This window comes from Neodiprion lecontei, chromosome 6, assembly GCF_021901455.1.
Source record: "Neodiprion lecontei isolate iyNeoLeco1 chromosome 6, iyNeoLeco1.1, whole genome shotgun sequence".
Lineage (NCBI taxonomy): Eukaryota > Metazoa > Arthropoda > Insecta > Hymenoptera > Diprionidae > Neodiprion > Neodiprion lecontei.
The window spans coordinates 6,287,479-6,312,581 of record NC_060265.1 but is presented as its reverse complement, the minus strand read 5'-3'; the positions used below and the strand labels follow the sequence as shown (position 1 = coordinate 6,312,581).

The window sequence follows — 25,103 nt, the reverse complement described above, 5'->3', positions numbered from 1 at the left end:
CTTCTTTTCCTTGTTAGATGGCCTAAAAGGTTTGTAATCATGAACTTCGACCGCAGAATGACTAGGAGAATGTGCCCTCTAATATTATCGTTGGAGCATAACTATTGCCGCTAAAATCAACGATAAAATTTAAGATATACTCACCGAATCGCTATGACCTGGATGATATTTATTTTTGTTGCGTGGTAGAAGTCACTTCTCATTGCCAGTATGTGACTAGCTAGACGAAAGTGTGATCGAAGGCGTAATAACTCCGCAAAGAATTTTCTTATTTAATTTATTTCATCGGTAATCAGCGACGATTACCCATTTTCCAAACCGCAGTTTCCGATTAATGAAGTCTTGCGCTCAGCCAAAGAAACTTTATGTTCGAGTGAAGTTGATACAATCTTTTTGATGAAACTGATGGACTCGTTTCTGTCTGACTTTTACTTTTCTACTGCTTCATACAGTAAGATTGAAGTATATATGTAATGTGGCAAAGTATAATATCGTGTTTAATGTTGCCGGTCAATTACGATGAGCAATGATCGTAGAATCGATCCATCGATTCGATGCTGAACAATAAGAAAAGCAATCGAGAATAAAATTTTACCCACAAGTTTTCAACCTTAGCAGGTTGCCCCGAAGCTCGGTGGCTTCATCTTGCGTGCTTACACTTCCAGTGATTTTATGTTAGGCTTTTGAATCGTCTACAATTTGCCTTTTCTGTATTGCAACTTTCTACACTTCGATATTTTGTGACGCATGTTTTGCGTTTGTAAATATTCGATATCGTGATTTTTCTCCCACCCTTTCTATTAATCAACGATATTTTACCTCTAAATCAAATTAAATTATTAAATTATAATTGTAAATATACAACTTATATCGAAAGAATTAAATATCAAATTATTCGATACATAGACAGGATAAACGAAACGGATTACATGAACGGGTTATAGGAGATATTGTGTCGTTGGATGGTGTGTGTACAGGAAAATATAAAAAGATAAATTATACTCTCGCGTTCCGATATTTCCTTATTAACTACGCAGAGACCCACTACTGTGAGCTATTTAAATAGATAATTGAACCATGTGAGCGTGGTGAAAGTGATACAGGCAACGTCGATCTTAGAATAAATTAAAACCCTTGTGTGGACTGCGAAAAACAATCTGTACTAAACTGTCGTGAACAAATATGGATATCTGGATAATTCTGTGACAATTTCGGGTTGCTAATGGATGATGTGATTAATGCGGCGAAATAAGATGAAATTCAAGAAATGAATCTAAATTCTGACAACGATGTCTGCCAGAGGAAACCGAAGTAGCTTCGATAGACAAAAGGATTGATCGAGTACATTTCGGATGTGCAACTGATGATCGAACTCGTAATGTTCAACGATAAGATACGTAGAAAAATCAAAATCCGATCTGTGACGCGTAGATAATTTGTGTACTCGTCGATACGTAGTTAATTGAGTTTTCTCTCGAACTAATCCTCAGTTGGCATGAGAATTCACGGCCATAATTGCTATTCAAAATTTATAATTTTTAAATCAGTCCGGGACACGATGACAGTAGAGAAACAAAACGATTGCAACTCAAGAGTGAAGTATGAAACAATCTAATCAAATTTGTCATACCGGTATGCTGTTTTGACGATTCTTGCGTATAATTACGTAATTTGAATTATCACGGCTATCCGATGTGTCTTTCGCAGGATCAACCTTCGATTGTGGCATATTGACATAGTCGTCATCACCTTTCCCGATTAACAGTGGTGATAAATTTTTCATAATATTCATTTGACAATTTGCTTTGTTCGCAAGTTTGTCCGAACTATTGTTTAGGAGTACGGATCGATTTTGTGAAACATTCGTGGCATCGCAATATCTATGATCCTCTTCAAGTTGACTCTTTTCTGCACCCTGATCGTCCTTAGCAATCGAATGCTTGAGTGGAACGTCAAGAGCAAGCGATGGCGTTGGTTCGATACGTATTTGTAAATCAGGATTGTCCGGAGCATTTGTGTTCGGTGGAGGATACTCGAAGTGGGAGGAATCGAGTTCCGGACATGGGCTGACAATGAAAGTATCGCCGATTTTCTTGCCTGGGCTCATGGAAAGGTATTCCGTAGCTGATGAGCCATCCGAAGTTGAAACATGTGGAATGTGATCGATGCCATTTGGAGCAGACATCATGGTCAGATAATCAATTCGGCCGTCTCGGAAAGTTTCAATATTGAAATCAGCGTCCACGGTATTCAGTCGGAAATAATGCTGAAACATATCGACATATGACAACGAAACTTTCACGACATTTTTATGCACCATTCATTCCGGGGTCGAACGTTTATGAATAATTCGTTCGGCGAATGGATATTGAAGTAATTATTAAATGAACACAAAAACTCACCGTTTTAACCTCCTCATTCAACAAACTTCCAAACTTTTCAACCAGATCAGAAAACGTGGGACGCAAAGTCGGCTTTTCGTTCCAACACTTTAACATAATATCGTATCTGAAAATATATGAGAGAGATTATTCACACGATGGAAGACGTTTTACATAAATCATTAACAAATAGCCTTGATAAAATACACCCACATTTCTTCGGTTGCGTATTCTGGCTTCTCCATGCGATATCCCTCGATTAATTTATCATATTGATCTTTGAATTCCAAACCCGGATACGGAGTATATGCCAGTGTGAAAAACTCCCACAAGACTATCCCAAAGGACCAAACATCCGACTGAGTTGAAAAGATTCGGTCTCTGATCGACTCGATGGCCATCCACTTCACCGGCAAGGGGCAATCTCCTTTTTTCGTATAATTTTTGTCGTTGTACATGTTTCTAGCCAATCCGAAATCACAAATTTTTACGACGTTATCGTCTGCAAGGAGTATGTTCCTTGCTGCTAAATCGCCATGTAGAACCTGTGACGTACAATGCGTAAGATATGAGAAATCAGACAGATGATACATTTCAGAAAAAATGGAAGCAACGCCTGGTGGAAAAATGACACATATCTCTTGATTAGTTATCACGGTTAGCAATTATTTTTACATACGGAAAAATCAAACGAAGCGAAGACGAAGACGGCACCTGCACGATCAAGTTACTTTTGTTTCACGAAGTCGACTTACGTTTCTACTGCTGAGATATTCCATGCCCCGCGATACCTGCCAAGCCCAGCAGAGCAAATCTCGTGTACAAACGGGATTTAAATTATGATCTGTGTAGTCGCCTCGGTAATTAGACCGCCATCCAGGCTGAACTGACGATGAATTGTAACCCGAATCTGCACCGTCAGGAGACATGTTTACTTCACTGGAATCTCCTTCATGAGAATGACGTCTTATTGTTAGTTCGAAATCACCATTGCAATAAGACGTCCTTGTGCTGTTGCTGCAGGAAAAGGATAACGAAGCATAATTTACCCTGTGGAATCAACGAAAATTATACGGCATTGAGCCACACGTCACATGTATGAGGAAAAAAATTGAAATTCACCTCGCAGCAAGCAAGATGCTACTAAAAATGGGTGAAATTCTTATGAATGTTGAGATGTGCTCTGATGTTCTACAATCGACAATAACTTCACTTTGTGGAAACATGTGAATTGCAGAACTATACATGCGTAACATACCTATCCTGGCTTGTGATGCTTAGGCTTCTGGCCAACAACTCCATACCGATATTCGGATTGATTTTTTTTGTCGAGGGATCGATTTGGTCGATGAAAGTTGCTCGATGACGTTGCAGATATTGGTGTAAATTCCCGAAGCGGCAGTATTCCACGATGACGTACAATTCACCTTTGGAAATTCGGTGCACGATAAGAAAGGATGCGAATTTTTCGCAGATTTTTGTTGCGACTGCGACGTGAGCCTTGCTCGTCAAAGTTGAAAGCAATATTTGTGAAGCTTACGCTTGGTGCGGATAGTTTTGGTGCAGGCACCGAGAAGATTGACGACGTTCAAATGTCGGCCGAGGTGGATCATGATCTTGAGCTCGCCCGAGAGAGCTTTCAAGTAACTCGGATCCGTCGATCGTCGGACCATTTTCACGGCAACAATCGTCGTTTCACCCGCGACGCGAATCCCTCGCGCCTCAGCCTTCATCACGACGCCGAACGCTCCGCTTCCCAGTTGTTTGCCTGTCGGACGAAAGTTCGCATCTAAGCCACACGAATGCCATGCCTTACCTACGAGGATGCTGCAAGCCCCGTTTAACCAAAGCACGTAATTTCATTCGGGGTTTCGCAGCTTCCTCGTTCGATCGATCGACACTGCGTACCAAGTTTTAAATCTTCTCGCGGAAATTCCCATTTCTTGTCGTAGGGTAACAACTCCGCTTGTTCATCCACGGTCAAGTCGTGATTCAAACACTCCAGTGCTCCGTCTTCGAAATGCGTCAATACTGAGTCGAACAATATCTTTTTCAGGCGCTGAAATACGTTGGTAATTTACATCACACGTTGATACACGGAAATCTCGAATCCTTACTTACTCTTTCACGGTTCACTTTGGCTCCCATACAAATAACGACTACGATGATGATGATAATGAGGCCACAGATCGAGCTGATCCAGATGACATCTTTGTGGGCACTTGGTTCTGCCGGTGGTTGCCCTCCTGAAATTTCAACGTTCGTCAATTTGACGCCGAAAATCAACGTAGCCGAAGCGATGCGCATTTTCTGTGACTTGGGACGATCCCACCTTCGATTTTAATCGTCCTCCATGCTTGCGCGATTTCATCAAGATTTTCAGCTTGGCATTAATATTTCCGACCGCGTCTGCGGCGGAAGTGCTTCAAGTTCGCACGCAACAAAAGTTGTCGAAACCTTTCGAAGGAAACGCTCAACGAAATCTGCTTACCAGCAACGAGGATTGTCATGGTGGATTCGGCACAATCGATTTCATTGCAGCTTCTGCATGTCAGACCACCTGTTGCGTTGATCGATGTTTTCAAAAATGAGAGGAAGCCAGTTGGGGGATTTTCTAACGACCCTTTTCCTGTTGGCTGAAGGGAGAAAGTCTCGGGTTATTATCGACAGCGGCTTCTGTGAATTTTAACTTACATCGCTGCTGGAACGAGAGGATCATCGGTCGAGTACTGGAATCAGACGGCTCTATCAAGTGATACTTACCGGAAAAATTGTCTCGACAGATTTATTGTCCGATCGAGGACCGGCGGATTCCGAGTAACGCCACGTTACGTTTGGCAACGGGTACCCGGATATCCGGCAACGGAATTCCTGAGTTTCGTTTCGTTTATACGAACGATTCGGAGCCGACTCGATCTTGGCAGTTGGTGGCGCTGCGAAATGAATCCGCTCGCGTCAACGTCATTGAATCAGGAAAATCGACGATAAATATGAATTCGGTCGACTCACCTCGAACCTTCAATTCAAGTTCGTGTTCGTTCGATTCGTTCCCATAGTTGATGCGAATTGTATAACTGCCAAAATCAGCAATTCCCACGTTACGTATTTGGAACGTGTGTTTTGTTCCGGATACATCGTGCGAGTACCGGGTTGAATTGGAAATTTCTGTTTTTTCCGTATCGAGCCTGTGTTCCAAAACAAATGTGAAGTTGGAATCAAGTGAAATTGAAAAATTGATTGTCAGATTTTCTGATGCTGCTCCAACTTAGGAAGTTTTCAGACTTTGAATACTAAAAAAATCTACAAACTGGTTCATGGGAAAAGAAATTTGAACTTCAGTGTGGAATTACGCATTGAACTGATTTTCTGAGCAGGTCTCGAATATTTGCTGATGCCCGATAGACATGGAAATTGTTTTAAAACTGGACTTCCCTCCACTTTGATCCGATTGGAAAAATTAAGCGTTGCAAATAAAGCTTACCATGTAATATTTCCTTCAGGATACGTATCAATATCAACTTCCCAAACCGCTGTTTCTGTTGCATTTATAGTTTGGGTCAAGGGCGAAATGTCAGTCACATTGATGTACTCTTCATTAGGGTCTAGAATAAATCACAGTATGCTATACATCGATAACTTTTCAATGTAATATTATGCATTATATGCTACGATCATCAATTTGTATACCAGATAACAGAAAAGCGCAGCTAAAAAATAATTTCTGAAGACAAAACACGAACCCTTAAGATTAAAAATTACTAGTTCAAGTGGAGAGAGATCAGCGATTATCATCTTACCATAAAATTGAATGCGCACTGATTTCAGGGCGATATCGCGGAAAGTTCCGGTCACAGTGCAAGTATATTCCCCGCTATCAGTTTCCCGCACATCTACTATCGTCAACACAGCTTCCTTTCCAATAGTATTCTCGCGCCGCAATCTCTCCGCCTGGAATTAAATTTTTTAGTCAACCTGGGGATTGAGTTGTGATATTTGACGTTGGACGATCGACGTTACGTTGTAAGAGCAGCGAAGCATAAGTTTCCGATACGCGCGTGCAAGCTCATCGTGTATTTCCGTTCGACAAAGTTTGAAAGGGTGTTGCCGTTTTTAAAGTCGTACCAATCGCTGATCAATCTGGTTCTTGGTTCTGCCAAGCTTCGATTACTCGTTATTTCTCACGCAAACGCTCGTAGCGAGATGTAACTTTTTTTTAATAAACTATTAGTTATCTATTGCTCAGTGCCGTTGGCAATGGAACTTACTGGTATCGCACCCGGGGCTTTCCACGTCAGGTAATACTTATCCTTGAACGGGTCATGAGTTTCATCAGTGATGTAACACCTGAGAGTCTGATTCCGCCCACGTACCAAGTGTCGGAGTTTATCCTCGTCGATGAATGGAGGTTTCATTTCATTTTCTGTAACGAAAAGTGACGTCACCAAAAAAGTGTAAAACTACGCGCTATCGCTATAGATCATAGCCTTGTTTATTCGCGCAAAGTTAAGAAATAGTGGAAAAAAAATTTCGGGGCAGTTAAAACTGCAACAAGATAGCATATAACTGTAGCACGTACTCATCTCACGCGATATACTGGCACGGATGATTTTCCGTACGAAAAATATGAATAAAAAATTAATTAGATCTGATTAAATAGAAAAGCGAATCTGAAAATCCCCAAAAAGCTGTCACCTGAGTGAATAGTTCATATACGTAATATCGAGTCACTCTCGTTGAATTTTACAATTACAAAAATTACATCGTTCGAATTATCCTGGGTTAGCGTAGAAAAATATCACCAGAAATCACCTCTAACTACCAGAGTGTATGATATCTCCACTTTTTTATCATTATTTTTCTCGTGTTGTGGCAGTTTACATATGTAATTTCCTTCATCCTCCGAACCCACTTTATCTTTAATGAATCCAATTTTCGAGTCGAATCGAAAACCGCGTCCTGTCGCATTTTTCTGTAAATAAAAAATATTCGTCTATTACTTCCAGCGGAATTTTTGAGTTATCATTAACCTTTAACCGGCACCTTGGGATTGTTTGTGCCGTAAGGATTCTTAATCGTGATTTTCATAACTTCAAAATACGAAATTGCGACTCAATTTTTCACTACTTTAAGATTGAAAATTATAGTTACGGTCTTTTTTATCTTATAAAAGACACTCGAGTGAATACCCAAAAGAAAAATTCATGTCAAAATATTAAATTGCTTCGTTACAGCCAGCAATTTTCGGTTGCAGTCTTCAACGATTCCGAGGTGCCAGATCAAGGTTGTTAACGTTCTTTCTTATACTGATGGCGTATCATCGCCCACTGTCTTGACTTTTGCTGGTACCGCGTTGGCCTGAACTTGAAAGTCGCAAGATCATCAGTTAACTGGACTCTATATTCATCCAGTTTGAAAGATAAGCCCGTGTTTCGAATCTGTCTGAAATGTGTACCTACCGAATAAATGTCCAGGAACGTTGGCGTGACGTCCGGCGACGTTGGCCGACACGGTATAACCGCCGAACTCTCAGGCGGTCTTATTATGTCCGCATTTGAAACATTAGAAGCAAATGGTTTTGACGCTGAAAGGAAGATGAATATCACTGTCACCGTGAATCTATTGCATATAATATAGAATATACCGAAGAATTTCGGTCATGCGGTGGTGAAAGTCCACCATGCGGTAAAAGTGAAACAAGAAGGATATCGGAAAAATGAAGATTTTTAGAACAGCTGCGGACCATACTTCTCGGGCTCGGTTAATTACAATTAGCCGTTATCTTTCCTTGCAATATTTCGAATCCCACTATTCTTACGATCAATTGATTACAATTCGGAAACCCTGTTTAAAATACCGTTGCTACGAATCAGCAGAAACGATGTTTGCCGTGATTGTTTTTTTGCAATACATCTGGTTGCAAGTTTTTCTTACACTTTACGTAAACGTAGATCCAGCTGATATTTTCGGTAGGATGTTCGATAGTTTGCTCATCGTTCTGAAACTCGATTCCTTTCTCGGCGCAAGCGTACCATCCAGTGTCGGTTCCGCTTGCGTTACGAATATACAGCGTACAATTTTTGTTAGTAGTATCGCAATCTGCTTTCGGAGACTGAAAGTAACAATCATCCAACAAAATTATGACATCCGTTTACTTGAATTGCATAAACATGAAACTGAGCGTAGGTTGGAAAACGATACTTGCATTTTTATTTTGAACTTTCATGACTTGAAATTGAATTGGCCCTTCACCCAGACATGATATTTTCAACTCATCTCCTTCCTCGATAACAAGCTTGCTGTCAGGATACAACACTGGTTTCAATGCCGCAAACCCTGTACGAACATGCATTTGTATGAATAATGAGTCTGTTGATTTCCTGGCTACGATGGATGTACACCGAAGTGAGGGGCGGAAAAACTGTATTCGCAGCTACGAATTCTCCTGTAGCCTTTAACTCCAACGATATGAAATAACATTTCAGCTTTTATTGCTAGAATTATATTTGTCAAAATTGTACAAGCGTTGAAGTATCTCGTTGAAGTTCGCAATGTTAAATTCATAGAATTCATGTCATTTCTTTATTTCTACCTCGAAGAAAAATTGATTGGAGTGTTTTTGGTCCGAATTGAGTTTGAGATAAGTGGACTTCGATATTTGGAGATATATGCGACAATGGCGAAATCGACCAAGGTGCTCCCTTAGCATTTATCGTTCGGAAAGGGTGTGACGTTATTTTCATGAGAAAATAGCCAGTCACCACATCCAGCGGATGTTTTCGGTGAAGGCACTTGTCTGGTAAAGGAAAATTAAATTGCAAGGCGTTTAAGAGAACAGTAAGAGATTTCATACATGGCGCGCGCGTCTTTTCTACGTAATAAAAACAACTTTCACAATACCTAATACAGGTTTCACGTGAAAAACCGACCATTTAATGCTAATAGAAAATGTTTGTTTTCAAAATATTCTATAATGCCTTCAAGCGTTTTGCGCATTGAGAATATACTTGACAATATTTGATGAACTGAGTCATTCTTTTTCCTGCAAAATATTGTAGGACTAGCTCTTATCGCTTGTGGAAACTTTAAAAGGAAAGCGTTGTCGTCTTCGACCGCACGGTAACTTATTCCGGATGAAGTTCGCGTCAAAGCTAAATGCAAAATTAACTTTGGACGTTTCCACACAGCTTGCACTGATTTTCGAATACATCCATAGAGCGCAGTGAGTTCTTGGGAACAATAAAATTTAGAATTCTACCCTCGACGATAAAAGCTTGATTTCCGAAAAATTGTCATGCACAAATCTAACGAATGCTTATCATAGTTTTATTCAGTATTTCCCACCTCTTAAAATAAGCTCAAAATTCTCACGTGTATGTGGTAAAAGAATTTTGAGAAAGTCGTAGACTTTGCCCTATTATCCAAATAAAACAATGCATCGTGACTGCCTATTATTCTGTATGATAATACTGTGAGATTTAAACACATCCAAACGTGCTGAAACTAGTAAAGAAAAAGCCACATTTTCGGGGCAATAGCCATGTGAAGAAATTGTGCAGTTACCTTGTCAATCCAACACTGCGCTAAAAAGATAAGCGTACTCGCTACATTTGATTGGAATTTTTTAAATTACCTTCATGCAGTCCAGATATAACGAAGACGGCGACGCAGGCAGACGTAATGCACTTCATTTCGTTCGGCCAAGTGTTTACCTCTTTTCAAATTTTAAAACTTCTACAGGTGAAAAGAATTCACTTTAAATTGGGAAACGCTGAACGACCGACAGCAATGACTGTTTGACGAGATCAGAAACCGATTGACGGTGCTGCAATTGACGGAAAATAAATTTACCGAATCCCCTCCCTCATGTACCTCTTATCAAGTTTCCATAATTTCCGCTTAACCGTGGCAGATATTCGACGAACGTTTAATACCGCAAATCACAGTATTCTTTTTTTTCCGCATGGTGCTACGTTGAAAAATATCGCGAAGAAAAGTTATAATATCCTAGCAAATAATGTAACGAGTAGTTGTTTACATCGTGACAAGGAACTCGCGCTCTTTTACCGTGTGGTAAATCGAGTTCCGCCCATGACTGACGCTACTCGGACAAAAGATTGTACGATATGATTTTTAATGTCAAATACACGACGAACTCAATACTGCGAACAAAGACCAATAATAACTTGGAAAATCTTTTTCACTCTCAACGTCACATCGTATCATTATCCCCGCGACGAATTCTCCCCCGATCCCGATTGCTACTCTGTCCTGTCTCGTGAAACATTTACGTGGGTAAATTAAATGTGTGTTCAAGTTGTCGTTTGCAAGGCTTCCGTAAGATCTTTATTTCAAATTTTTATCATGATACTGGCCTAAGTCTATAAAAAACGTAATATATGGTAAATGTATACATATTTACTTCTTTATCAGGACGTACCTCGGCTATTTACTAAGAATAAGTAATATTCATCGTGAATTCATTGAAAACGATCATCACGGTTTTCCTTAAAATTATTCAGATACAAATTATTCAAAGTGCTTGTCAACGGGAATACCACGCACACATTTCTACACATTAAACCACGCATCCGGAATGACCGATCTTTATGAAACTTGAATTAGTGAAACTAGACGTATTTCTCCCCGTTCCCTGTGCATTATCTGCTCCGCTTTCCCGAGACATGCTGCAATATACGCCTGGTTCGCAGCAAAATTAACCGAATCTAGAAATGTCATCACGAATGTCAACGAATTATGTTTTCTGAATGGCGCACGGAAAAGTAGACGCGTACGATGATCATGACACCCGGATTGTGTATATTTATTTTTAATGACAAGTTTAACGATACGATAAATTAACTGTTGGAAGAAAATAATTTCATTAAAATGTACTTGAAAGCAATAAAAAGACGAATGACAAATTTTTCATAAAACAAGTCATACGTCATTTATCGTAAACCGCTACCCATGGGATGAAAAAAATATGGGTCTGATGAAAAATTCGATCTAGTTTCACCGGCGCAAATTTTATCAAAATTCGTCATCCCAAGTTCGTGTGTTCCCCTTGTTCGTTAAAATAGCATAATAAAATAAAAAGGTTTTGTACCTTGACAGATATCGCAAGCGTGGGACGTGTTACTTAATTGAAAAATTACCAATGGGCTACAAAATATCGATGAGTAACATCGAGAGTCATCGTGTTTGGCATTCGATATGTATAAATAAATTGAGATGATCAATCTGGTTGGCTTTAAAACAAACCGCATTATCGATAATAGCATAATGTAGAAAAGAATTATGAAATGCAACGCCTTTGTTCAGTACTGTTAAGGTTACTGTAACGCCTGCTCTGTACTACGAAAATGCAGGTGACGCAAGTATTTGAGATCACATCATAATTAAGAGAACTTACTCTAATTCAATAGTGAAAATTACCCAACTCACTGGGTTAAGAATTTTTCACTCACGGGATCTTAGAATCTACAGTCTGTATGGATATAAGTACTTACAATTAATTTTCATCAGAAAAATAATCTGCTATCTCGGAAACTGGTATAAATATTCCGAGCAGATCGAAAGGCGTCTAGAAAATTATATTTTACGATGTCGTAACAGCTAGTATTAGTATTATTAACGAAAATAAGAGTGCAATGTAGACGTCAATTTTTCACATCAATGGATAATGTACAACGGATATGAAGTTGGAAGAAAGACGTATGATCAGAATTTGCTTAAATTTCCTAATATGATTTACAATTACTGTTCAAGTTCAATAACACGATGAGGAGAAATGAAAACAGAACGACTGAACACTAATGGGCAGATTGGGCAAATTAAATTTCAAACGTTGCGTCGATAGTAAAAAAAAAAAAAGTCATTATGGCACTCGACGTATTTGAAAATTGGCCAATAACATGTTACACAATTTGCCTGTTTTGTAGTTCCAATTTCGACATGGTCACATAGCTTGGGTTACTGAAACTGTCGACCATATCCTTAGCTCGTTCATTTTTTTGCTGGGGCATATTGACGTAATTGTCATGCCCTGTAATTATGGGCGGAGGCGCCTGATTCGCATAAACGTTCTGTATGTTTGATTTGTTCAAATTCCGATCCGACGTGTTCGTCGAGTTGGATATCTGATTGTTCGGCTGGCTGTTGGCGACATTGCAGTAGTCCAAGTTTGTTGTGCTGGGATTTTTTTCCTTGTGTTGCTTGACGAATTCGGCCCTTCTCTGTTGCACGTTTATGGGGTTCAAGTAGGGCTCTTCGGGGGTGAGCATCGGCGCTGACTCAACGCAGTCTTCCGAATCCGAATTTATCGGAGTGGTCTTATCAACGGGAGAAAAGTCGAAGTGGGTTTCGCAGACCGTCGGCCGGGGGCTGAAAATTTCAGGCTCGGTGCTTTTGTTCAGCGGACTCATCGACAGGTAGGCTGAATCCGGGCGAGACTCCCACGACGGCTCGGGCGAATTGTGATAATCGTGGCTCGGAGCCGACATCATGGTCAAATAATCGTTTTGCCCGCTTGCCAAGTTCACAGTGTTCATGTCCATGTACGGAGTGTTCAGCTCGAAATAAACCTGAAACGCACAAGCATCGTCACAGTAATATTCCCCAGTTACCGTTATACAGAATTTCACGAATCTCGAAGGGTTCTCCTCCAACGGATTTTCCCCGCTCGGCCAACTCACCATTTTAACACTTTCGTTCAACAGAGTACCGAGTCTTTCGACAAGCTCTGGAAACGTGGGGCGCAGGGAGGGTTTGGCCTTCCAACACTGTTGGATACAGGCGTATCTGAAAATTGACCGCAACGATCGAAGGTTTGTTATCGGCACATGTAAGTATGGATTATCACCTTCCCACGCGAATAGATTATTTTGTTAGCTCACATCTCGTCAGTAGCATGTTCCGGTTTCTCCATGCGGTATCCTTCGATAAGTCTGTCATACTGCTTTTCAGCCTCCATTCCGGGATACGGAGTACGTGCCAAAGTGAAAAATTCCCACAAGACTATCCCGAAGGACCAGACATCCGACTGAGTCGAGAATATCCTGTCTCTGATCGATTCAATCGCCATCCATTTTATCGGCAAGGGGCCGTCTCCCTTCTTCTTGTAATTGTCGTCCTTGTACATGTTCTTGGCCAAGCCAAAGTCGCAAATCTTTACGACATTATCGTCGGCGAGCAGTATATTCCTCGCTGCTAAATCGCCGTGTAAGACCTGAAACACGATGGGTTGAAAAAATGTCGGAATTTTTTGGGGCGACGCAGTTCAACGGCTCGATGAAACCTGAAATTTACGAGTTACGAGTGTCACTCACGTTTCTACTGCTTAGATAGTCCATACCACGTGACACCTGCCAAGCCCAGCAGAGTAAATCTTGCGTAGATATTGGTTTCAAATTATGTTCCTTGTAATCACCCCGATAATTCGATCTCCATCCAGGTTGTACCGAATTGTTGCTCAAGACACCACCGTCAGGCGCCATGTTCACGTCTCCGAATTCTGTCGCTTGACGATAATCGACTAGTTCGGAGCCACTATTGCTATCCGATGACTTTACACTGACGCTACGGGAAAAGGACAACGCTGCGTACTTTATCCTGTGTGATCGGGGGAAAACAACACCGTGTTAGCCAACAGATTGCATGCACCTTTTACCATTGTTATCAGACTATTGTTAACATTGTAAATGTAAGCTGCTACGTTACGATGAGTGAATTAGGATTGCGTCCACGCTTGCATCGCATAAACCCTAAAGTGGGGAATGTCGAGTCAAAGGTTCGTTTGGACCGACGCAGTTGTGATTTCATATCGAATTAAATATTCCGCTCGACATGCGGAGTAACCGTTGCAAACTATTAAACTACTTGATAGAAATTTGTTGAACCAGATCAGTTTTAGTTCAGCTACGTAAGCATATAATAGGGTTTGATATTCGATAAGTTGGACGGAATATTGAAGTAGGTACATTCAACAGACGCGATTTTTTTCAAGTATTAGATGTGGTTAATACAAGGTTGAGCGGAAAAAATCATATCACAGCCATACAGGAACTAACATTTGGGTCCGTTTCCGAATGAAATACATGTTGCTTCGTTGCAAATGGGGATAACTTGTTCGCATGAGTCGAAAAAATATTTCAGTGAGCGCACGAGGCACCGGAGAGAAGCAGATAACATTCAGTGAAATTTGGGAGATAATCCAGTACCACAAGAACTACGGCGATGGTTCATTAATAAAAGCATGTAGGTCTATCGACGCTAGGTACGTATTGCATACCTATTCTGACTTCCGATACTTTCACTTCGGGTCAAACGCTCCATACCAATGTTTGGATCAATTTTTTGCGTAGCAGGATCAATTTGGTCGATGAAACTTGCTCGGTGACGCTGCAAATAGTTGTGCAAGTTCCCAAAGCGGCAATATTCGACGATGACGTAAAGCTCACCTTTGGGAAACAGTAAAATAATAATGGTTGACGATCTTTCACCGATTGCCGCTATGTCAACGTGGTGGGAACCACGTACGACCAAGTTGCCGATGAAAAAGGCAGAACTTACGCTTGGTAAGGATGGTCTTGGTGCAAGCCCCGAGCAGATTGACGACGTTCAAGTGTCGACCGAGGTGAATCATGATCTTGAGTTCGCTGGAGAGAGCTTTCATGTAACTCGGTTCCGCCGATCTTCGAACCATTTTCACCGCGACAGTGGTATCCTCGCCATCGACGCAAATGCCCCGTGCCTCAGCTTTCATCACTACACCGAATGCACCGCTTCCCAGTTGTTTACCTGACACGATATACAGTTACGAGATATTGCAAACATCAATCGACCGACGCCTGTCGGCTGTTGAACGACACATTCGCCGAACCTTACTGTCGGAGAGCACTGCAACGTACCGAGTTTCAAATTTTCCCGCGGAAATTCCCATTTCTTATCGTAGGGTAATAGCTCGGCTTGGTCATCGATCGTCAGATCGGGATTCAAACACTCGACGGCACCTTCTTCGAAATGCGTCAAGCCAGCCTCGAGCAACTCTTTCTTCATCAGCTGTAAGAAATCTCAATGAACAATATCGTATTCCGCTACCCGTTGGTAATCAAAGGTTCACACTTACCCTTTCACGGTGTACTCTGTATCCCATGTAAGTGATGACAACGATGATAACTACGATAAGGAAGCAAATTAAACCGATCCAAATTAGGTTGCTTCCGTTACCTGAAAATGGTATAGAGTGGTTAGTTCTACACGTTGTCCAGAAGACATTTATGCAAGGAGAACGTTAATCTTATTGTCAGTGATAAAACGTCGTGTCATCGTTGCACAAGATCCACCTTCGACTACGATGTCCACATATTTCTCGACGAATCGGATACGGTTCTCTGCTCGACACGCGTAATGCCCGCTGTCTTCATCCAAAAAGTACCGTATACGAAGCGTGGAATTGTCTGATGAAATTTCGTACTGCTGACCCTTTTTTAGCGGATGACCATCCTACGAAGTTTAACAAAACGATTACGAGGTCTTCTAACCAAACTAGAAAAACTAATCGCATTCTGTTGATCGAGCGTGATAGTCATTTATTCCGGTGTTCACACTCTCTGATCACTCGACGCGAAAAACCGTTTCTAAACGTACTACACGGAAAGGAGGTTGGTATAGGAAGTTTGTGAAATTTTACCTTTAACCAGGTTACGCTTGGTTCTGGCATTCCATCGGCGTGACACGTTAGACGCATATTATCCTTTTTCTCTTTCACTATCTGAGAATTATTCAGATTCGTCTTATAAATGGACGGTGCGTACGCATCTGAAACACGAATGACACGCCGGGTGAACGAATGTCCTGATACTTCGAACATCCTTTCAATCTGAGAACGAGTATAAGCCGTACGTACCTATCACGGTCAAGGAGTAGGTCATCGGTTCCTCGTTGTTATTACCCAGATCAAATGCGTGGCAAGTATAATTTCCCGAGTCGGATTTCTGTACGTCACGTATTTTAAGTATCGCTTGATAGGTGAACTTTGTAGTTTTAGTCACAACCGATATCCTTCCTGGAAGAAATTTGATAAATATATTGCAACGAAGCCGATTCGGTAACATCTCTGAGTGTGAATTTCGAGTACTCGCACGTGGAGATTTCGATAACAATTCGAAAGAATCTCGGGAAACCTACCATTCTTGGAATCGGTGACGTCCCATCTGATGCTATCGCTGTAGTTATAAACCGAAGCTCCACATGTAAGACTGATGTTGTCACCGTCCACAACCGATTTCGGATGCAATATATCAAAAGACGAAGCCACGTCTACCAAAATCATAGAACGGAAAATACGATCCGTTAGTGAAAAATCTATTTTCACGAGAGTGGAAATAATCTCAGAGATAAACAAACGAGGGAACGAACGTACCGGAAACATAAATTAGTTCGGTAACCTCCGTACAATTAATTGCGTTACAGCTTTTACACGTCAGATCACCGGTCTCGTTGATCTTTGCCGACACGTGCGAAAACATAGTAAACGGCTCGCCGTTCGCAGCACTGGGCGCGACGTCCTGGTTGAAGAAACTATTATCAATCTTACAATCAAGAAACTCACGTTATACATGTTAACGTGCAACGACAACCTACACAAACAGAATTGATCGGGTAAAATTAAATGGTACATGCCGATAAAATTATGGATTTTGAGTCGCTTTTGCTGGGAAACTTTGGGTATTCCCGATACATCCATGTCACATTAGCTTCTGGATTGGCTAGAATTTTGCAACTGATGTAGGCAGACTGGCCAGGCATGAAGTATGACAAGGTGTTCTCGATGTGAGCAATTGGCTGTGCTGTAAATTACCACGAATTATTGTTGACGACTGTGGAATTCGAAAAATACGGAGTATTCGCCGAAATATCTCACCTTCGACATTCAAATGAAGGACGACATCGGTCATGTTATTTCGGGTGGCTACTCTAATTGTGTAATTGCTCGTATCGCGTACACTCAGGCGAGCTATTTTGAAGACGTGCACTTGTCCATATTGGATGTGAGAGTATTTGCTTTTTTCGACCGATGTGACGTCTTTAATTGGATCGGCAGAATTACCTTTGAACCTGTATCGACAGTAAACATGTATTTATTAATGCAATGGCGGTGTATTTTGCGTTGAAGGAAGGCTCAAGTGTTTTGTTCGGGTTTCGTCGCTTATGGTGGGTGCTATTCTTTTGCGAGAAAATTGGAGGTGAGAAAATTGTACTCAAAAGATTGCAGACGTAGTTGCCTGAATGACCAACTGATAATTCGCTTGATCGAAACCATCATTTCATAAAGATATTGGTCAGCAAAAATGAATTTCTCGTAAAAATAAGTACTCACAGTCTCTTTCCTATTTTCTTCTTTTTCTCAAATTACCATACACCTACATTTTTAATCTCGAAATAAAAAAAAAAAAACAATTTTAAGCATCGTCGAAACGTGAGTACACTACCAAGTAAACGTCGTTCTGACGATGAGACGCAACTCACCATGTCCAAGTAACGTTTTCTGGATAACTGTCGACAGTTATCTTCCAACGAGCAGCCCCTCCTTCGCGTAATTGCAACGAAGCGCTCTTATCATCATCCAGGCTCACATTAAGGTACACGTAATTTGGATCTAGGGAAATTTTAAATGGATCGATTGATCAAGTTATTATGAAAATCCTCGTATCTGAAAGGTCAAAAGAGAATAGAGACTGAATTAAAATAGAACGTAACGGTACTTGTGCTCACCCCAAATTCTAAGGTGTGTTGTTTCGGATACTACGTTATTCGAAACATCCTCCAAGGTGCAAATATATTCACCACCGTCATGTTCCTGAACGTTCACGATTGTGAGGAAGACGGTGTGAGTCACGTTATTTATCCCAACTTCCGTTGCTTCGTCGGGAATGAGTCTGTCTTCCTGAAATATTATTTTCCACCGTATTCACGCCATCGCGGTAATTAAAAACATGCTAGAGATGAACTAATGTTGCAGGAGTTAAGAAACAAAGATGAAAATCGCCGATATTTACCCACCTGAGAATTGGATATTGTCAGGCGTAGTATATCACAAGTTCGAGAAAAGAACATAATATTTATAAGTTTCGGACGATTCGTCATGAAAATCAGAACAGACAACAATGTTTTGCGACCTGAGTATAATTGCTGCTAAAACTCACCGGGACCGAAGAAGGAGCTTTCCATGACAGAAGAAATATGTCACCCTTGATCATAACAACTGAGCACGTCAAAGTCTGATTTCTACCCCACACAACGTGATGCAACGCAGCTTCGTCGATTTTCGGCTTTGGCAATTCTTTCGACACTCCTTGTGGGACGGAGAAAAAACAAATCCTCAGTAATTTCGAACCGAACTCGACCGAACATGGTGAGTTAGAGGAACATTTGTAGAGGTATTGGATGCAAAGAATGGAAGTCACTCGGGAAATCCACTAGGAATACATAATTGGGTGGATTATAAGCTTGAAAAATTTTTAAAACTCACCTGTCACGAGTAAAGTATACGATGGTTCGTTGTCCGGGTTATTTTTGCCATGGATTTTACACTCATAGACTTCGTCTGTCTGCGCCAGTGAAATATTTCTCAGGATGAATCCAATTTTTGGGTCGAATTCGGGGTTTTCGAGTAGCTCTGAACCCTGTGAATAGCGGTCAAGTATTTAGTATCTTTAACATTAATTTACGTAGGTAGGAAGATGATCATAAATTTCACGGATACTCGTCACTCTGCGTTCTCCCGTCTGTCGCATTCTACGATACCGATTCAATCGACTTTCTTCTTCTTCCGTGCGGAACAATCTCGTTAATTTTTCACTTCATATAGACAATCACTTACACCGAACTTCATCTGGAGTTCCACTTGATAGCTCGGTGACGTCGGCCGACATGGAATGACTCCTGTTGTTCCCACTCCCATCCATACCGACTGAAAAGTAGGCGCGAGGGCAAACGGTTCCGTAGCTAAAATTATAGATGAACAGAAATACATTTTAAAAATAGGCGTACACACTTCTCCAAACTCTTCCTACAAGCGTTTATCAACAGCACGTGATGAATTTCTCTTTCAATTCCTTCATTTTAATACGAGTTCACCGAGTAAAATGATGTTGCGGACAGTCAACTTCCACCAAGTCACAGAATAACTTCAACCCTTTCAGGATGCGACGTACATGGCATAAGAGCTTATTATATTCTAACGGCCGTCACTCGCAACACTTGTCAGATTTGTCGCCAAAAGTTCTGCTCCGTAAGTGAACAAGTGTCTTTCATTACATACATTCAACGTAAACGTAAATCCAAGAGATCTCCTCGTCGGGATGATCGATGGTTTGCTCGTTATTCCTGATCTCGACACCTTCCCTTGCACAAGCGTACCATCCTGTATCGTTCGCGTATGCATGATGAATAACGAAAGTGTGTTCGCCGGAAGCTTTATCGATGCTGGTATGATATCTCTGTAAATTCAAAGTTGACAGTATCGAATGTTATTCGAGATCTCGTCGTGCCGCCAACGAATTGTGAGCGTAACTGACGATGAGTTCGAGTATAAAAACCGATACGTACGTTTCCCGAAAGATTCATAGTCGAAAAGTGAATAGGGTGGTCATCCCGACATGATATTCTCAGTTCGTCTCCTTCTTGGATAAAAAGCTCCTCCGTTTCAGGAATCATTGTCGGTTTCCATGCCGTGACACCTGCCAAAGAAACTTGGTATGATTATTCGTTATATACGTTACACGCTGCTCAATTATGCCACTGGTCGATACATTCGATACTTCGCATTCAAATAATCGATGATTCAATCCCCTTCAATTATACTTGACAATTGCGATGCAAATCCCGTCGAAATTTCGCTATGAAAATATACCTTACAATATAATATGTAACCTGCGTAGTTATCCACGCCTTCGGGTCGTCATTCTAGAAATTTTCACGCGAGGTACTGGCAGTTCCCTTCTACAGATCAGGTTCTTGGCCTTCTCTTTTGAGTTTGATTTGTATCTTCAAGTACCTGACACAAGTCTAAGTTTCTTCGATTCTTTCCTATCTTACATACAATAGGGCGTGCCTGTTAACCTCGACACATTCGAGATGATGGCTTATCGCATTCCGCGCATCTAAAGAATTACCAAGCATCGACTACGTGTATTCAGATTCATAACAGTGACTTTAACATCCACGGTAAGTAAGAGCCAGACCATGAAAGATGAGAACATTTTATTCTGAGAAACACTCTTATTCCCACGTCCTGCGGATACGTTCGGTTTGCGTTTGAATCCTGGAAAGTACGTAATCGCAAAACAGGGTAAAGCGTGCTACCACACAGGAAGTACAACGTTCGTCTCTCTCTTTCTTCCACCAGCGATAATTATGCTCGCAGTATCAAACATGTAGAGTATTTCTATGCCTACGTAGGCTGCGCAGTACCAAGCATTTTACAAAGCAAAACAGCCGGCGAAACGAAATAAGCTGTATTCAGCACAAGTCATTTTTTCCGAATTTTACATAATTTCCATGCACTTTATTCGTCTGACAACGTATTGTAGGTATCGCAAGTGCCAACAATGATCAGTCTGCGGCACAAGTTCCCGCGGACCTCGGTCTTTCCTCACAATCAGTAAAGATTATTTTTTGCCACAACAAGAAAATAAAACATTGGTTCCGACTTATTGGCTGCAGTGAAAAATAGGAAAGCGGTGAGAGGAGCCGAAAAATATAAGAAAACGAAGTTGAAAATTTCACTCGTATTCATTGCGCGGCTCGATCCATAATTCGTAACTTCGCAAGCTGGTAAAAAAATTGAATATCAATATTTGCCTAACCAGACGAAACCACATTCTGTAAATCTTTTAGCAGTTTCACGTGATTAAGTTTCTTCTGAAACGGAAACATCTTCAAATGGTGAATTTTCGAGAAATTTAGTTCACGCAAACAGCTTTCTTCTTCATTCATCGTGCTGCAATCATTGCAGTGTTTTCGAGTTTCATCGAATTACGGTTACAGCATCGTTCAAAGAATCGACAAGAACAGGTCGGAGGGAAAAGATTAAGATCTGTTTTTTCACCGTCCAAGCAAAACATCCGGAAAATAATCTGGGCTCCTGCAGTGGTGTAGTTAAATTTAAATATTTTCCGGTAGAGAAAGATTTTCAAGAGTCAAACGCACGAACGGTAGCTGATAAGGGCGCGGTATCCTCGCCCGCTGATCACTGAAAGGAAGAGGGAGTGAGATATTCGCTTGGTTACATCCGGCAGGCTGTACTTTCTTGATTGTAGGACATTCGGAAAGAAAAGAGAAAAAGAAAACAAAAACATTCAGACACTTATCAGAGTGAAGATAATTCCAATTCAATAAGTCACAGCGTGGCTCTGTTCTAGGCTCTGTCGCAAGTAATCAATCAACATATTGTTACATACTGCACGAATGTTGGTTATAGATTTGAATAAAATCAACCAACAGGTCATACCATCAGAGTTGAGTCACCCGCGCCGTTGTTTCAACAATATTTGGAGTGATTTTATGAGAAACGAACAAGAACGAAACGAAAATCATCCGCCAACTAATTCCGACGATAAGAGGGAAAACATCGTATAACGTGCGAGTGATTAAAACGGAGAGGAAACTTAGAACGCCTTGAAAACAAATTGCTCACTATAAACTGTTGTGAGAGACCAGAGAACGCTTATCTGGGTTGGAACGGAAACTATATCTCGTTGTATCATTTGTGTCAAATTGAAGGAGAAGAAAAAATATGAACAAGCTACGGGAGTAATAAAACTACGCGTAAGTATAATCTATAAAACCAATTGCGTTCAGAGCTCAATTATTGGAAAGGTGGAAAAGGCTAGTTTGGCAACGTATCATCATTTGACCAACAAGTAATAAGACAGCAGCATCGATCGCTCACATATGTATTTATACAGGGTGATTTTTCTCCGGCTCCGAATGAGGGAGGGACTGAAATTCGAGGTCCTATTATGCAGATTGTTTCTATTCGAATGTCAGCAGTACCTCACTCGACTAGGCTAAGTATCGACGGCTTAACGTAAGAGCTAGATTTTCACAACAGCGTGATGAAGCAAGAGACGGGATATCGGTAGTGATAAGTCCCTCCCTCATTCGGAGCCGGAGAAAAATCACTCTGTATAAATATCAGCCCGGTATGTCGATCAATCCAAGTAGAGTAAAAAGGTTATCTCGGCCGAGTTCAGAAATGTGATGTAAATATGCAATCCGACCTGGGTTTTTTCTTCTAATCTGCGGTTTAACGAGTAAGATAAACTGCGTAATGAATCTTGACATTGTGCAGTAAGTAATACGCTCGTAAATAATTGCGACAATACCAAATCTCGCAAGCGCGTAACAATTCTCCGAACGACAGTGAGATAAACATTAAAAAATATGATGGAATGCTGCAAAAGTCGGTATCACGTTACAACAAACAACGATGAAACAAACCGAAGCGATGCCAAACGGCTTGAGGATTCGAGAAGTAGTAAAAGTAACATCTAACAGGTAAGCATAGACATCGGTGCACTTGAAAGAAAAACTAAGGTGCAAATAAGGAAGAAGAAGAGAAAAAATGTATATTCCGCGTGATTGCGGGTATGAGTAATGCGAACAATGATGCGTTCAGCGTTTCGACTTGACACGAATATCGAAGGTAAGTTCGCGAGTGAACGAAGAGGCGCGTAGCCAATCGGAAACCACGATCGCGCAGGTAAGATCATACTCATTGGTTCGGAGCGGCACGACACCTGAATAACATTCCGTCACGTGATCGGCAGCCTGACGAAACGACAGTTAACGAGTAACGAGAAAACCGTACGAAAGCCGCGCACTTAGTCATTGACGTTACCTTGCTGCAGGCCGAAGATCGCGAAGACCAACACCTGGACGAACGTCAAGCGATCCATATTGTTCCGTTGGGCGGGTGCGCGTTCAGTCCGATCTCGACATCGAGGTAAAAGTTGGATCGTAACCAGCCGACCGACATTAATCGACTACCAGGTAGACGTTTGCCGGACACTTATCTTTAACGAAACGTGCGCAAGTTCCAGTGATTACTTTCCCATTCTAGGGTCGACCGTTCACTAGCTTCGTGAAGGCGCTCGCCACAACACTGTGTCAACCTCCAATCTCGTAAAACAGGCCCCACTCCTTCTCGCTGAGAATCGTTTCTACACATCTGACGTCACCATGCATTTTCAAAGAATACATATACGAACAATCCGACTATGAATATCCAATGAGTGTCTAATCCGCGAGCACCTTTTGCGTAGACTTCCGTTCGGAGGATCTCAGGTTTCCTGGGTTTTCCTGGTCAATAATCGAATCGGAAATTTGGTACAGAGAGGTATCTTCGACGGGACCGTTATTTTCGCGCGTTATACAGTAAAAATATTCAAACATCGTTCAATGATACGTAATTCAAATACTTTCAAAAATTTATATACAGGTATTCTATAAGATTGTTTGGATGCCGTAAGGTTTATACGGCAGTTCGAGAAAAAAAAAAATCTTGCGCAAACAGAACCACTCTCGATTTTCTCAACATCGATACGTAACATCAGATGAAATTTATACCGGGAAATATATCGGTAAATACAGCGATACTCGATGTTAGTTTTCAGTTCGAATTATTATTACACCGCAGATGATGAATATTTACGTAGGTTAATTGAATCCTAATTAAAAGCAACAGATCAAACGCCTGATTTACATACTGCATAACCATGTGCAAAATGAGTTTGTATAAACTCGACTATCGATCAAGACTGCAAAATAGTTTACAAAATTTGCACCATCTCCACTTTTCCTTTTCATGACGGCGATGTAACTTACCGCTGTGTAAAGTTGGTTGCTTGTTCTAAGGCGTTCGGTACACGTGCGATTTACTAAAAAAAACAGGAAGTTCCAGTTGATAGCGTTGATAAAGTGCATAAACAACATAAAACAATCATAGTAATCAACATACGCAGACGAAAATATGTATATGTTAAACTAATGAGAACAGAGCGGTTAAACGCAGTAACGTATACGTAATGACGTGAAGGAAAGTCTAGAAAATGCGTAAGATAATCTCATCTAAACTTTGAACGCTGTTCGATTTAGACACCGTTCGACCATGCGCTACTAATTACGGGTTTATTTGGAAAAGCGATAGAGTTGATTTCTACACTAACAATGAGAAAAGTGATATCGAGAGTCCGAATGTTTAAATATAGCACAAGTTTCATAGTTTACATTGTTGTCACGAAATCTGACTGAATTTTCTATAAGTATATAATTATCTTCACTTCTCAGTTTACAGTGCATGCGTTAGGTCAATTGCCAATCGTACGTCCGATTTCTGAACTGATACCTATAAAACACCTCTGATGCACTGCAGAGTCCAACGATTGTTCCGCTGGCCAGATCGAATTTCAAGAAGAGTAAGAAATGTTTCCAGTTCCCAGTTCCTAGTTTGCGTCCAGCCGCCGAATGATAACGCGGTAAAATAATTTCGCAAGCTCTCCAACTTTGTATAACCTAATTCGGTGAACTAATTTATCAACCACCAGCAATTTAAATACCTCGAGTTTACGGTTAAAAAAGTACTCACAGCGCGATAAACTTAAACGTTGGCGCCTGATATTGCGTATTTGACATTACATCGTTTATTTATACATGAGA

At 41.0% G+C, this 25,103-nt stretch overlaps 2 protein-coding genes and 1 long non-coding RNA gene across 5 annotated transcripts; 1 reads left to right on the top strand and 2 right to left on the bottom strand.

The window, feature by feature from the left end:
* Positions 1 to 245: 245 nt before the first annotated feature.
* On the bottom strand, positions 246 to 8,492 carry LOC107218532 (platelet-derived growth factor receptor alpha-like). 2 transcript variants are annotated; one of them, XM_046743438.1, is made up of 17 exons: positions 8,313 to 8,492; positions 7,838 to 7,962; positions 7,191 to 7,350; positions 6,647 to 6,801; positions 6,179 to 6,329; positions 5,863 to 5,983; positions 5,391 to 5,566; positions 5,145 to 5,314; positions 4,873 to 5,017; positions 4,503 to 4,627; positions 4,290 to 4,440; positions 3,922 to 4,149; positions 3,640 to 3,808; positions 3,137 to 3,431; positions 2,595 to 2,926; positions 2,403 to 2,508; positions 246 to 2,266 (listed from the first exon to the last, which is right to left on the bottom strand). In XM_046743438.1, the coding sequence occupies exons 4-17, from the start codon at positions 6,791 to 6,793 to the stop codon at positions 1,625 to 1,627; spliced, it is 2,958 nt and encodes a 985-aa protein (XP_046599394.1). In that variant the 5' UTR covers positions 6,794 to 6,801; positions 7,191 to 7,350; positions 7,838 to 7,962; positions 8,313 to 8,492; the 3' UTR covers positions 246 to 1,624. The 2 variants fall into 2 exon arrangements, with proteins under 2 accessions (XP_046599394.1, XP_046599393.1); XM_046743437.1 differs by lacking the exon at positions 8,313 to 8,492 and having other exon boundaries at positions 248 to 2,266; positions 3,137 to 3,398; positions 7,838 to 8,079.
* Positions 8,493 to 10,698: 2,206 nt separating this feature from the next.
* On the bottom strand, positions 10,699 to 23,417 carry LOC107218508 (vascular endothelial growth factor receptor 1). 2 transcript variants are annotated; one of them, XM_015656402.2, is made up of 23 exons: positions 23,287 to 23,417; positions 19,992 to 20,122; positions 19,705 to 19,882; positions 19,264 to 19,388; positions 18,913 to 19,066; positions 18,587 to 18,735; positions 18,156 to 18,327; positions 17,910 to 18,039; positions 17,305 to 17,498; positions 17,064 to 17,230; positions 16,804 to 16,948; positions 16,569 to 16,700; positions 16,288 to 16,446; positions 16,072 to 16,199; positions 15,725 to 15,884; positions 15,508 to 15,608; positions 15,290 to 15,440; positions 14,952 to 15,179; positions 14,671 to 14,839; positions 13,709 to 13,991; positions 13,277 to 13,608; positions 13,076 to 13,181; positions 10,699 to 12,964 (listed from the first exon to the last, which is right to left on the bottom strand). In XM_015656402.2, the coding sequence occupies exons 1-23, from the start codon at positions 23,342 to 23,344 to the stop codon at positions 12,299 to 12,301; spliced, it is 4,218 nt and encodes a 1,405-aa protein (XP_015511888.2). In that variant the 5' UTR covers positions 23,345 to 23,417; the 3' UTR covers positions 10,699 to 12,298. The 2 variants fall into 2 exon arrangements, with proteins under 2 accessions (XP_015511888.2, XP_015511889.2); XM_015656403.2 differs by having other exon boundaries at positions 13,709 to 13,958.
* On the top strand, positions 23,299 to 23,958 carry LOC124295087. Its single transcript, XR_006904983.1, has 2 exons — positions 23,299 to 23,438; positions 23,509 to 23,958. It is a non-coding gene; the product is annotated as an uncharacterized LOC124295087 (long non-coding RNA).
* Positions 23,959 to 25,103: the final 1,145 nt, after the last annotated feature.

Bases quoted from the DNA above. Each gene is read 5' to 3' on its own strand.
- LOC107218532 (XM_046743438.1), bottom strand. From the start codon at position 6,793: ATGAAACCTCCATTCATCGACGAGGATAAACTCCGACACTTGGTACGT. The intron at 2,927-3,136 runs GTAAGTCGACTT...TGTACGTCACAG, and splicing joins AATATCTCAGCAGTAGAAAC to GTTCTACATGGCGATTTAGC. The intron at 2,267-2,402 runs GTGAGTTTTTGT...GATATGTTTCAG, and splicing joins TGAATGAGGAGGTTAAAACG to CATTATTTCCGACTGAATAC.
- LOC107218508 (XM_015656402.2), bottom strand. From the start codon at position 23,344: ATGGATCGCTTGACGTTCGTCCAGGTGTTGGTCTTCGCGATCTTCGGC. The intron at 15,441-15,507 runs GTAAGTGTGAAC...GATTTCTTACAG, and splicing joins ACAGAGTACACCGTGAAAGG to CTGATGAAGAAAGAGTTGCT. The intron at 14,840-14,951 runs GTAAGTTCTGCC...TGTTTCCCAAAG, and splicing joins CAAGACCATCCTTACCAAGC to GTGAGCTTTACGTCATCGTC.